The 13605-nt window shown below is 44.4% G+C and overlaps 1 protein-coding gene across 5 annotated transcripts in view; it reads right to left on the minus strand.

Moving 5' to 3' along the window:
- COL4A5 (collagen type IV alpha 5 chain) overlaps positions 1–13605 on the minus strand; it is a 294489-nt gene that overhangs the window by 168788 nt on the left and 112096 nt on the right. For all 5 annotated transcript variants that reach the window (XM_033947291.1, XM_033947290.1, XM_033947293.1 and 2 more), the window contains exon 3: positions 8496–8585. In XM_033947291.1, the coding sequence (XP_033803182.1) occupies positions 8496–8585 (90 nt within the window). The remainder of the gene's footprint in view (positions 1–8495; positions 8586–13605) is intronic.

Here is a 13605-nt window from a genome sequence, read left to right on the forward strand (position 1 = left end):
TCTCCTGCACCTCTTTAATTTTCCTGGCGCGAGCAGCATTTCAAACTTGCTGCCCGCGTCCTGTCAGCTCTCCCTCTGCCATCATTTCCTAGGTGCAGAACCTGGAAGTGACATCATTGAGAGCCGACATGGACACGGGCAGCAAGTTCGAAATGCTGCTCGCGCCAGGAAAATTAAATAGGTGCAAGAGAAGGGACGGGGTGCACACGCGTGAGAGGGGGTTGGAGAGGAGGACAGGTGCCGGCGCCCCCACCAAGATGGTGCCCGGGGCAGACTGACCCCTCCCCCTATTACTAGGCCACTGGAGCCATGCATACCCTGGCATTGAATACCAGGATTAGTTCATCCCACGGCCTGAAGCAGTTTACAAGCTGCTTACTGCCAAAGGCTGAATATCACCCCATGGGTTCAAAACCCAAAACGGCCATTTGAAACTGGTACCAAAGAAATCCAGTTGGTGTTTCTTCTTTACAATTACATCGAGTGTTAAAGGCAACAAAAAGAAGCAGTGGAGATGTCGAGTCCAACTTGTGGTCACAAATCCTTTATTTGCAGTTTGTATAAAAATTTTATAACGAGTCTTTAAAAATTGCTGAAACAGGCAAAGTTCCAAACGACAAAGTCCCGACTAGGATCCAAGTTTCGACAATGACGTCGCCCTTCCTCAGGGGACAGTTATGAACTTGCAACGTGCTGCGTTTCTTTTTGGACGAAGAAACGCCGACGCGTTTACACGCACCGTTCGCAGGACGTTGCAAGTTCATAACTGTCCCCTGAGGAAGGGCGACGGCATCGCCGAAACTTGGATCCTAGTCGGGACTTTGTCGTTTGGAACTTTGCCTGTTTCAGCAATTTTTAAAGACTCGTTATAAAACTTTGATACAAACTGCAAATAAAGGATTTGTGACCACAGATTGGACTTGACATCTCCACTGCCTCCTTTTGTTGGTTCTGCTTTGTCTCGAGACTTGGTACATTCTATCCCTATCAAGTGTCAAAAGCAATAAACCTGATTAAAGAATGAACAGTAACAATCTGAAACCAAACTAGTTTCACATCAGCAAAATTAACAATGTGACAAAAACTTACTCTGGACGACATTCAGCACGAGTTAACCAGACGGCAACAACCACCAACCAGTTAATGCACATCTCAACAAATAAGTGGTCATTTTCAAGAGCATTTAGGCTCCTTTTTATTAAGCAGGGTTAGTGAGTGCCATGCGGCAGCAGCACCAAAACCCACAAGGATTTAAACGGCTTCAGTGTGGTTATCACATTGGCCCACTCTAATCACCTTAGTAAAAGGAGGCCTTAACCAGTTATCAACACTGAAAATGCAAAATAAGCCAGTGATGTTGGGGGCGTGACTGTTTAAGTTCTGATATTCAAAATTTAAGCGGCCAGGCTTAGAGGGCAAACAGGACACATAAAAAGCAGGCCTAACTTTGCCCATTAAGCCATTGTCAGCCTTAACCATCCATGTGCTAACCAGCGTTGAAAAACTCAGATACTCAATAACCGTTGTTGGCAATGTTCTTGCAATGAATACCTGAGCTGAACGCTGGAAGCAGCCAAAGCACTGCCCCGCCAGTGACGGGACAAAAGTGCACGAGAAAAACGTGCACCGACATTTGAGAGTGGACAATTGAGCGCAAGACTTCAACGCACCGCTCTAAAAGCTTATTTTAAAGGGCTCCGACGGGGGTAGGGGGAACCCCCCCCCCACACTTTACTTAATACTGTTCACGCTTCCGTGTTTGGGGTGTGTGGGGGTGTAACCCCCCACATTATACAGAAAACTTAGCTTTTTACCTATTTTTTCAGGGAAAAGTTAAGTTTTCTATATAATGGGGGGGGGGGTTACAACCCCCCAATACCACCCCCAACAGCAGCACCAACACTATTAAGTGGGGGAGGGGTTTCCCCCACACACCCCGTCGGAGCCCTTTAAAATAAGCTTTTAGAGTGGCGCGTTGAAGTCTTGCGCTCAATTGTCCGCTCTCAAATGTCGGCGGGCGTTTGTCTCTTGCGCTTATGACTGTAAACCGCCCCGCTGGTGGTTGAATATCAGGGGGACTGTGCCCAGGCAGTATGAAAGGTATTGTAGAAGTCGGAAGAGCGATGGTGCAGAGAAGCTCCTGCTAAGTTGCACTGCCATCTAGTGGTCAAAAGGTGCTTTGCGCTCAAGGAGAGAAAAAAAAAGGTAGGTTCTCTCTGCAGCAGTCTAAAAGGATCTGATGCGGGGGGCGCTAGTGAGCGCGATCTATGGTGGACGCTTAGCAACACAGCTCCTGCAGAATCACTCTGTGTATCGATCCCCCTGCATGATTTAAGTCTCCGAATTCGGCACACGCGGTGATAAATTACGTCTCAAGCGCGATGGCTTCTACTAAGCCCGGAAAAAGAAGAAACACAGACCCTGTATCGCCGCAAAAAATGTCATCTTCCCAAACGGAGGAGGCCTCAACCCAGACCATCCTGGATGAAATCAGAGCCATGCGGTCGGAAGTTAAGGCCGACAACGATGAAATAAAAGAGGAGATTGCCACCTTTAAAAAGGAACTTGCAAAGCTCCAGCTCCAGGTACAGGCTACAGACACTAGGCTGTCTGTAGCTGAAAATAATGTAAAAGAGCTGCTCAGATACACAAAACGTGTAGAGCAATTAGAAATGCTGATTGAGGATTATAGTAACCGCTCCAGGAGGAATAATTTTAGAATTCTCGGGATCCCAGAATCCTGTGAGGGGCGTAATATGACTGAATTTCTACAAACCAATTTGCCCAAACTGCTTAATCTTAAATTTGATCTCCCATTCGAAATTGATAGGGCACACCGGGTCCCCTCTAACTCGCTACCTAATAGAGCAGGGCAATATCCCAGACCGACGGTAGTGCGCCTCTTGAGATATACACAAGTTATGGAGATCATGCAGCAAGCACGTGCTAAGGGGACCTAGCAAAGCAAACAGCCAAACTAAGAAAACAGCTATTGGAATACCGCCCTAAGCTGAAACAACTGGGAGCGAGATTTGGCATGATGTACCCGGCTTGCCTGAGGGTGACATATAACAATCACACGAAAGACTTTACCAATCCTACAGAATTGGCTGAATACTTGGAAACTCTGAGCCCGAGTACAATTGATTGTACCTGACTTTTTCACTAATGGCTTAATCTCTGTCTTCATTACTACATGCTAACAGCTTTTTCCTACTATACAGGAAAATTACAGCATATCAAACAGTTGGTCTTTTGTTATACTACTGTGCCTTTATATTGCAGGGGTTCAACATATTGAAGGATATTTGATTCTGCTGGGCAGTGCTGCTTTGGAGTTCCACCTGGCTCACTGACCCATGGTAAATTGTCCAGTTTCTCACTTTACATGACTTTTCTTTTTTGTTTCCTTCTTTTTTACTTTGACTGCTTGGCTATTCTATAGAATATCATTGCTAGTACATGGTTTGTATGCTTATGGTTATACCTGTGTGATATTACAGACTTACCTGATCCTATATATATCTCTATAATATATGCCTATTACATGTGCTACTCTAAATGTAAAAGGATTAAATAATCCCATCAAATCCAGGAAAATTCTAAACTACATTTCCTCTCTGTCCGCAGATGTAATATTTCTCCAAGAAACACATTTAGACGCTGTTTCCTCTTCCAAACTTTCTCTCCCCTGGGCACATCCCCCTTTATTCTCACCTGCCATTGACAAAAAGAATGGTGTTCTTACTTTTATTAGAAATGTAAATCACATAAAACTTCTCTCTCATACTACTGACAACCAGGGAAGATGGGTGTCCACAAAAATATGTATTAACGCCCACAATTTATATCTATTAAACTTATATGGTCCAAATACAGAAGACTGCTCTTTTTTCACTGCTTTAGCTGATCAGCTTAATGGCTATCAGGATACCCCCTTCGTGCTAGGAGACTTTAACCTGATTATTGATCCCTCAAAGGATAGAAAATCCGTATATAAACACAAAAAAATCAAAAACATGGTTATGTCTTCAAGATATCATTGCCCAATTTCGCCTATCTGATCCATGGCGCATAACTCACTTAGAAGACAGAGACTATACATTTTTCTCTGCACCTCATTCCTCGTATACTAGGATTGACTATTTCTTGATAGACCCTTCTTTAGTCAAATCAGTTATTCACTCTGAAATCAAATCAATCAGTGTGTCTGATCATGCGGCTGTCCTACTGTCACTGGACACCCTACTTGCTACTTCTCCACAAAGCACATGGAGATTAAATTCCTCCCTTCTACAGGATCAGAATTTCCGCACCCATGTAACGACTGCAATACAGGAATATTTCGCTTTCAACTCACCCCAAGACAGTAACTGGATATCAGTGTGGGATGCGTTTAAAGCGTACATAAGGGGAACCATTATTTCTTATAATGCTCACTTAAAGAAAGTTAACAAACAGGAATTAGACACTTATGAATCTAAACTTAAACACTTAGAGACACTACATCAAACGAATCCTACTGACATGCAAACTTTGAAGAAACTTCAACATCTTAGATTCCAATATAACACTTGCCTTAGTAAAACAGCTGCATCACAAGTATATATGACCTCTGCTAAATACTATTCTGATAGCAATAAATGTGGCCAACATCTTGCTTCCTATCTAAAAGGGAAGAGGAAGAAGACTACAATTTCTGCCATTCTTACTGATACTGACACTTTAGTTACTGGGCCAGATGAGATCCTAACACAATTTCATAGCTTTTACTCAACCTTGTACATGTCCGAAATTCAACCAGACAGTATATCTATCCCTTTTCTTGAGGGCTTCACTCACAATATATTGCATGAAACAGATAATATTGGGTTAGATGCTAATTTTACTATAGAGGAAATCGATGAAGCTATGAATCTTATGTCCACTAAGAAAGCACCTGGTCCAGATGGCCTACCAACTGAATTTTATCAAGTGTTTCGAAAATGGCTCTCTCCCTACCTATTGGAGTTTTTCCGATATTTACAAAACACTGGAGATATTAGGGGCTCTTTCACTGAGGCCACTACTATTGTATTGGCCAAACCAAATAAAGATCCGCTTAAAGTAAACAACTACAGGCCTTTATCCCTGATTAACTCAGATGCTAAAATATATGCTAAAATCTTGGCCAATCGGCTGCAACTGATCTTACCTAAATTGATTAATCCAGATCAAACTGGCTTTATGGCCAATCGATTATCTAGTGATAACACAAGAACTTTTGCTCATGTAATTTCACTTGCCAAACTTATTGATTATCCTGTAGTTGCAGTCGGATTGGATGCAGAAAAAGCATTCGATCGGGTGGAATGGCCATATTTGTTTACTGTCCTATCTTGGTTTGGAATGTCCCCTATATTTATAAATATGGTAAAAGTACTGTACACATCACCGACTAACAAAATTTATGCTAATCAATATTTTTCCTTGCCCTTTAAACCTAGTAGAGGCACACGTCAGGGGTGTCCTCTATCTCCCTTACTCTTTAACTTAGCATTGGAACCCCTCCTGATTGCAATTCGTACGTCACCCCACATCCAGGGATTCTCATATGCTGGTGTGGACATCAAACTCTCAGCGTACGCAGACGACGTCTTGCTGTACCTCACTCCTGATTCCATTTCTCCATTGCTCCAAATACTATCAACATACTCTATTCATTCTGGATACAAATTGAACCTTTCTAAATCGGAGGTGATGCCTTTGAACTGTCCGGAAGACTGCCAGTCCATTAAAGAGCTTGGACTTTTATGGTCGCCCAATAAATTGAAGTACCTTGGACTTTACTTTGCACCGGATTTAGATGAGACCTCGGAACATAATACGGATCATGTTCTTGATTCAGTTCGACAGTTAACGTCATCTTGGTCCCCACTGAAATTATCCTGGTGGGGCAGACTGGATACAGTCAAAATGATGATCTCTCCTGTCATCAATTATACCCTCAGTATGTTACCGGTATTGATGAAACCTTCATTCTATGCCAAATTGGACAAAATTCTCACTACTTTCCTCTGGAATAACAAACCACCACGTATAAGCCTACAAAAGTTGAGGAATGACAAAGAATCAGGTGGTGTGAACTTTCCTAATTTTAAAAACTACCACATCGCCTTCTTGCTTCGACAAGGTTCTAGATGGCTCCATACCACTGATGATAGCTCTACGCCTCGCTGGCTACTGCTGGAATGCTCTCTATCTACAACCATACCTTTAGAGGATCTACCTTTCATTGGACAGTCGGATCTCTTGCAAATGCAACCAATTCTTGCATCCACATGTACAGCTATTCGACACGTGGATGCTATGCTCTCACCAAAATGGAGTGAAACTACGCAAATACCTATCTGGGGAAATAATAAAATTTGCATTCAAAATGCACTGACCTATAATTCTGTATGGAAAACTAAAGGAATACACCGATTGTGTCATCTCTACTCAAACTCTACCTGGACCCCTTTTCAGAGGTTGGCGGAGAATTGCAACTTGCCAAAATCACATTTCTTCAAATGGATACAACTAAAATCTGCCATTACGGCACACCTGAAGCAACAACCTGTTACAGATGAACTCCCTAACATTTTGATATTGTGCGATCAGATCTCTCATGCCAGACACAAATCATCGCAATGGTATAAAATTATGAGAAAACATGACACTTTCTCACTCACTACTCTTTATTCTCTCTGGAGTACAGACACAGGACTTGAACTTGACGTCAGAGACTGGAACGACATTTGGAAAATGTCCCACTCAGCACTTGCCTCATCTGCTATTACTTAATCTCTTTTTTTTCTTATACATAAGGCATTCTGGACCCCAATAAAACTTGCCAAGATTGCACACCAAGACATCTCAATGGATGGTAAATGCTGGTCTTGTCGCTCTTCACCTGGAACTTTAGATCATATGATCTTTCAATGTGACATCATAAGACATTATTGGTCTCAAATTTGGCGCACTATCAGTGCCGTACTACACATTTCGGAACCCATCACACTGGCAATAGTGATGTATGGCCATCATGGACTTCAGACTCCTCTTGTTGAACCGCAAGCCAACTTGCTCAAAGCTTTACTGTCCATTGCTATTAAACAGATATTATCAAACTGGAAGTCTTCATCTACCTTATCCTATGCAGCGTGGTGGAATCAAGCATGTCTCACAGCTAAGTTTGAATTAGTGGCAGCTGAAAGGAAGGGATCTTTGCATAAAACAAACACTATCTGGCAACCGTTCCTGGACTATTGTATTGATTGATATGGATTTAATTCAAATTAAAGTATGCTTACGAATTGATGATGCACCATGCACATAATAGCCAAGCAGTCCCCTTATTTCTTATTTTTATTATTTTTCTCCTTCATTTTCTTCTTTAGTTACATGTTATGTTGCTATTACTATTATTAGTTTGCGCATTGCAATGTTTCATTTCAGAATACTTACTATGTATTAGTCTATACGGTTGCTTTGCCATTTTTGGATGATTGATCTTGTTGTTCACAGTTTATTCTACTTTTGTGAAATTTCAATAAAACTATTTGAACTTAAAAAAAAAAAATAAAATAAAAGGATCTGATGCAAGAATGTGGATTCGTGGACACAGTGAGTTCAAACTTTCTGAAACAGAACTTCTACTTCAAAACTACCGTTTACTTTTCCAACTGGTGAGGTCCCCACTCTCAGGGCAGGATTAACCCTTTGGAGGACCCTTGAAAAACACGGCGTTGGGCACTCCACCATAATATAAATTTTAAAAACTCACAAATGGGGCCAGGTGCGATTCTTACTGCAGAGGAAAACAGCAGTGATGACTCCTGTACCAACCTAATTCCACTCTTCTTTCTGCCAGCAGCCAACTTAGCAGGGCAAAAATCTGCCTCATCAGCCATTAAATTAGCACATCTGAAGGAGCCCCTCTTAAACACATTTGGGCTCTGAGCACACGTCTAGTTTGCCCAAGCCTGAATCCTGTCCCATCTGCACTGGAAGATCTAGGGGGGGGGGTCTTTTCTGTACAGATGCTGGGAGCCAGTGGCGTAGCATGGGTCGGAGGCGCCTAGGGCAGTGGTACCCCTTCCCCCGCCCTCTTCCCCTGCCCTGCACGCACCCCTTCCCTTCCCCCGCACCTCTAACTTTCCCGGAGCGAGCAGCATCACCAACTTGCCGCAGCTCTCCCTCTGACATCAGTTCCTAGGCCCGGGACCTGGAAGTGATGTCAGAGGGAGAGCCGACGCTGGTGCCAGGAAAGAACTAAGGTACGGTGGTGGTGGAGGTGGGGGTTTGAAGGCACCCAGGCGGCAGGGGAAAGAGTGGGAAGGAGCGGGGAGTAGGGAGCGGAGAGAAGGACAGGTGCCAGCACCCCAACCAAGACAGCGCCTGGGGCGGACCACCCCCCACCCCCTGTGCTGGGAGCTTATTCATTTTTTTCTACAGTATGATGCATTGCTCACCTTTCCTCCTCTTGGTCCAGGAGGTCCTTCGGGTCCTGGGAATCCAGGCTGGCCTGGCTGACCTTCTAAACCTGGCCATCCCCTCTCACCCTACGACAGAAAAAGAAAAAAATTGTCATGTAGGAAATCTACATGTTTGTCACATTTACATTTAGAAGAGTTTTTAAAAAACACAACGTAAAAACAAATTTTCTTCCTAAAGACCTGTAGAAAAATCTCTCTCTGCGTCAGATTTACCTGCCTCGGCAGCAATTCCCTACTTGTGCTTCATCCAGCCAGCTGGATGAAGATAAGAACCTGAACGCAGGGAAGGCTACGGTGTCACTTAAGCAACGGTGGCCACACTGAGCGCGCACTTTGCAACGTGTTGTAAATTAAGCCAAGCTAGTCCTTGAGGTAAAATGGCAATCTGAAACCCAAGGACAGAGCGCCAAGAAATACTGTCTCTAGAAAGAATTTCCCAAGTTGTCCCCGGCTTCCAAGAAGAGCACGGAAAGTTACTGGCGGTCACTAGAATCTAGCAGGCGGGGGGGGGGAGGGCAATTTTCACACCACACTCATTTTCTTCCGCAGCTGTGCCCCGATTTTCATAGCAAAACGGGAGCACGCGCTTCCTTTTTGAAAAGTGCCACGCACCTGCTTTTTGCGCAACCAAATTTTTGCTTAAGAAAAGTGCACCCAGCTGATCCTCAGCCCAGGGCAATCAGCGATCTCAAAGGTGGCATGTTCCATGGGCAGAATATCACCCAGATATTCAATGCTGGATCTAATCAGGGCTTGTGGCGCTGCGCCAGAAGTTATCTGGGCGCTGGCTGAGATTCAGAGAAGTACCTAGATAACAAAGCAGATAAAAGTTATGACTGTCTTTGTCCACGTTGTTATTTGGTTAGTAGCCTGAATATGAATAGGATAAAGACTGGCTTCACCCTTCCCTTGCCCACAAACCATCCTGGTAATAAATACTGCAGTGGCGGTCTCCCCACATTTTCAGTAGCCCTATGTGAATATTGACCTGGTAATCTATGAACACACCTTTCCTTCCTTCTCCAGAATACCTTCTATCAGCATTAATGATCACAGAAACTTCTAGTTGAATTAAGGCTGGGCTCTTATTTATACAGGAAGTTAAGAGAAGATTCACTGACCCCAGGGCATATTCTCATGGTACTCCTCCAACCGTTCCCCATTTTCCAGTGAGAACCAAAATCCCCCCCTCCCAACTCCCCTAACAGAAAGAATGGCACATCTCTATCTAGCTACTTGACTTTCTGTGACTGGACCATGGGACATAAGAAAATATTGTCATAAGCAGGGGTGAAAAAAAATGTTGATTTTGATTATGAATTTTATATCCCCTACCTTGTGTTTTTTTTCCCTGACTATTCTTTTTATAATATTTTGTAGTTCAAATCCCTTTCTCCCTTTTATCTTGTTTGTGAAGTTTGTGTTTAGTCTGGTTTGTTTTTAAGTCTATGTTAAATATTGTATTACTCTTTAATATTGTAATTTTTAATATTTTTTATTTATGTTCATCGCTTTGAAATATGATTAAGCGATTAATCAAAAACGCTAGTAAACTTGAAACTTGAACTTGAAACTCAATGGCTTTTTATTCCCCTTACGTCTTTATTGTATACTCTGCTCCGATCTTCCTCTCGCCTGTTGGGTGTAGGACAAGGTTGCGAGGAGGAGGTGGCATTTTAGTTGTGCGAGTAGAAGAGAAGGTTCTTGAACCTTCCGGTCGGCTGAAATCAGGAAATGTCAGTTAAATTTATGTCTCAGGAAAGCTTTGGGGGTTGTTTCACCGTAGGTCAGACAGCGAAAGGAAGTCGAGGAACATGCCCCACCGAGGCAGAAGAGGCTTCCGATAAATGCCAGCTCATCTCGTTCGGAACCCACTTTCAAGCACTCCGGCAGGTGCAGACGTGACCTGAAGGGAACTACTGCCAAAAGTGACTCCAGTTCACGCAGAGACTGGCAAGCCTGCCCCTCCCTCAACCGCAAGCCGGTGAAGCAGACGTCGAGCTGGGCAGCTCTCCAGAACTCCACCACAGACTTCTTCCCTCAGGGAATGCTTTCAGACTAATTACAGTGCGGGCACTCACTTATTTCCTCCTGTAATCACCACATTTTGATGGGTGCCAAGTATGTGAAGGATGAGTAAGATTAAAAAGTCTGAATTCTTTGTACGTTATAGCAGAAGGGCTTTCCTTTACCTCGGGATAGTGGGAAGTGTGATCTGTCAGTGCAACTCTGGATTGCACCGACCTGCCTTCTCTAGATAGTCACCAAGCACCAAGCCTGTGTGCAAGGAAACTGTTCCCCCCCCCCGCCCTTACATCCCAAAGTACAACGATCAGCTCCAGAACCCGTTGGGACATGAGACCTCTGAGGGGCATCCAGCTAGTTAAGTGATACCAGGGTAGGTAAAAGGGATACTGACCCCCTCCTTCCCACTGTGACCTTCTCTTCCTATCCTCCACCTGAAGCTGATCCTCTAAAGATCAGATGAGACTACTGCAGACCTAGAAGCAGACAATTCATTGAAAATGTTGCACATCCATCAACTCCCCCCTCTCCCCGTCTAAATCATCTGCTTTTATACCTTTCTACCTGTATTACTGAGAAGCTACAATGGTGTGTGTGGGCCATCATCTTCCTCTCTTTGGTGGCTGTCGGGACAAGTTGCTTCAGTCAAGCTTAGGCAATGCTCCATCTTTTACATCTGGTGTGACGCTCTTTAAGATTCATAGACAACAGCGCGAAAGACAAAGGCGCGCCCGGACAATTGAGCGCAGCGTGGAGGCGCGCGCCGCTCAAAATTACTGTTTTTAGGGGCTCCGACGGGGGGTTTTGTTGGGGAACCCCCCCCACTTTACTTAATAGACATCACGCCGGCGTTATGGGGGGTTTGGGGGGTTGTAACCCTCCACATTTTACTGTAAACTTAACTTTTTCCCTAAAAACAGGGAAAAAGTGAAGTTTTCAGTAAAATGTGGGGGGTTACAACCCCCCACAACGCCCCCACAACGCGGCGCGATGTTTATTAAGTAAAGTGGGGGGGTTCTCCCCCAAGCCCCCCTGTTGGAGCCCTAAAAACAGTAATTTTGAGCGGCGCACACCTCCGCACTGCGCTCAATTGTTTGGGCGCGCCTTTGTCCCGGTGCGCTTTTGACCTGACACCGTTGTTAAAAGCAGAGGAGTAAAAACACACAGAGGGACATAATCAAAAGCGTGCCTAAGTTTGAGGTTGGACGTTTTGTCCCCAGTAGGAAAAATGTCCATTTTCAAAGCTGCCAAACGTCTTATCTTTTATTTACGAAAATGAGCTCCTTTGAACATCTACTTTTTTTTGTCCATTTTCAAAAATAAAAACGTCCACGGCAAAAGAATCCCCATCAGCTGAGCCGGATTCAGGGATTCCTGCCAGGATCAGCTGAGCCCTCCCCTCTTCCCCCCGACACCCCTGATATCTTGCTGACATCCCCCACATCCCCTTGACATCCCCAATACCCCGCCGACCTCCCCTGTCCCCCCCACATCCTCCCAACATTTCTGGGCCCCCTCCCAAATCCATGGAACCCCCCCCGTACCTTCGGTTGAGAAAACAGCAGGAGGGAAGCCCACTCCCTCCTGCCTACAGGGCCGCATGCTGCAAATGACGGGACTTCCCCTTCCCAATGCATCTTGGGATACAGTAGGAGGGGCCAAAAGTCCTGATTGGCTCACGAATATTCCCAGAAATTGGGCACGTTATAGAACGCCAACATTTGAGTGTTTGCCATCAGTTGGTCACCAGCATATTTATCAAAGGAGTATGCTCGTGCTCAGAGTTAGACATGATGGCCCCGATTCTATATATGGCGCCTAGATTGGCGCACTTTGCTGATCGAGGTGCCTAACTTTAATTGCTTAAAAGGTTTAATCAGCGTCCAGAATTGGTAATTAACTTGCAACCGATGTTAATTGCACTTAATTGGAGAGTAGGCGCCTAGTCCAAGGCACCTACCAGAAAGTAGGTGTGATTAGAGAGTGGATTGTGCGCGTGTTTTTCACGTAGGCGCTTGTTTTGGGTTTAGGCGCACTCATTTAGGCAAAAACTTTTTTAAAAACCCTTGGCATACATAGGGTACATCTAAGGTTAGGATGCCTACCAACACCTAAGCCCACTTTAGGCGTTACTAAGCGTGATTCTATAAAGCGTGCCTACATTTTACAGAATCACGATTAATGCTGCACTACTCGGCACCTACATTTTAGGCACCACTTACAGAATCCTCCCCCCCCCCCCGAAATGTGCACTAAGCCAGTATTCTGTAGAGGTCATTCTGTGCAGGTGTCCTTGAAATTTCCTTTACATCAAGGCTTTTGCAACCCGGTCCTTTGGAGAATTTTTCTTGGTCTCTCTGAACTGCATTTTCTTCATCTCTGGCTGCATTGCTCGGTACCTGAAGATCTCGCTTTCTTCACCCGAGGCACAGAATCATCGCTTGGCACCGACAACTCTATTATCCGTCTTGCGCTTGTGTTTTTGTCTTTTACCACAATGTTTGACTTTCTCGTCTCAAGCTTTTCATCAGCCGCAATAGGAATGTCTCAGGTAATTATAACCTCTTCATTTTCCATAATTCTCTTGGGGTTGTGATCCCAGTGCTTTTCTGAAATGACGGTGGTGTAATGTTTACAAAGTTTCCAATGGACGAGACAGGCTGCCTTACTCTGTCTTTCTGTACATAAACTTTCACCCATCAGAATTTTGCAGCCAGATACAAGATGCATGAAAATATCCAGCTCTTCCTTCACAGAATCTACACGTCAGTTTTTATAGTTCTTTTCGGTTCATAGACAACCCCGTGAAAGACAAAGGCGCAAGATGGAGGCGCACACCGAAGAAAATTACAGTTTTTAGGGGCTCCGATGGGGGGTTTTGTTGGGGAGCCCCCCGGTTTACTTAATAGAGATCGCGCCGGTGTTGTGGGGGGTTTGGGGGGTTGTAACCCTCCACGTTTTACTGTAAACTTAACTTTTTCCCAGTCTCACCAATAGAGGGTGCTGTTTTACTGTCACATTTTTCAATTGTGAGGGACAGGCAAGTTCTGCAGGACTCCAG

This window comes from Geotrypetes seraphini, chromosome 5 (genome assembly GCF_902459505.1).
Source record: "Geotrypetes seraphini chromosome 5, aGeoSer1.1, whole genome shotgun sequence".
Taxonomy (NCBI): domain Eukaryota; kingdom Metazoa; phylum Chordata; class Amphibia; order Gymnophiona; family Dermophiidae; genus Geotrypetes; species Geotrypetes seraphini.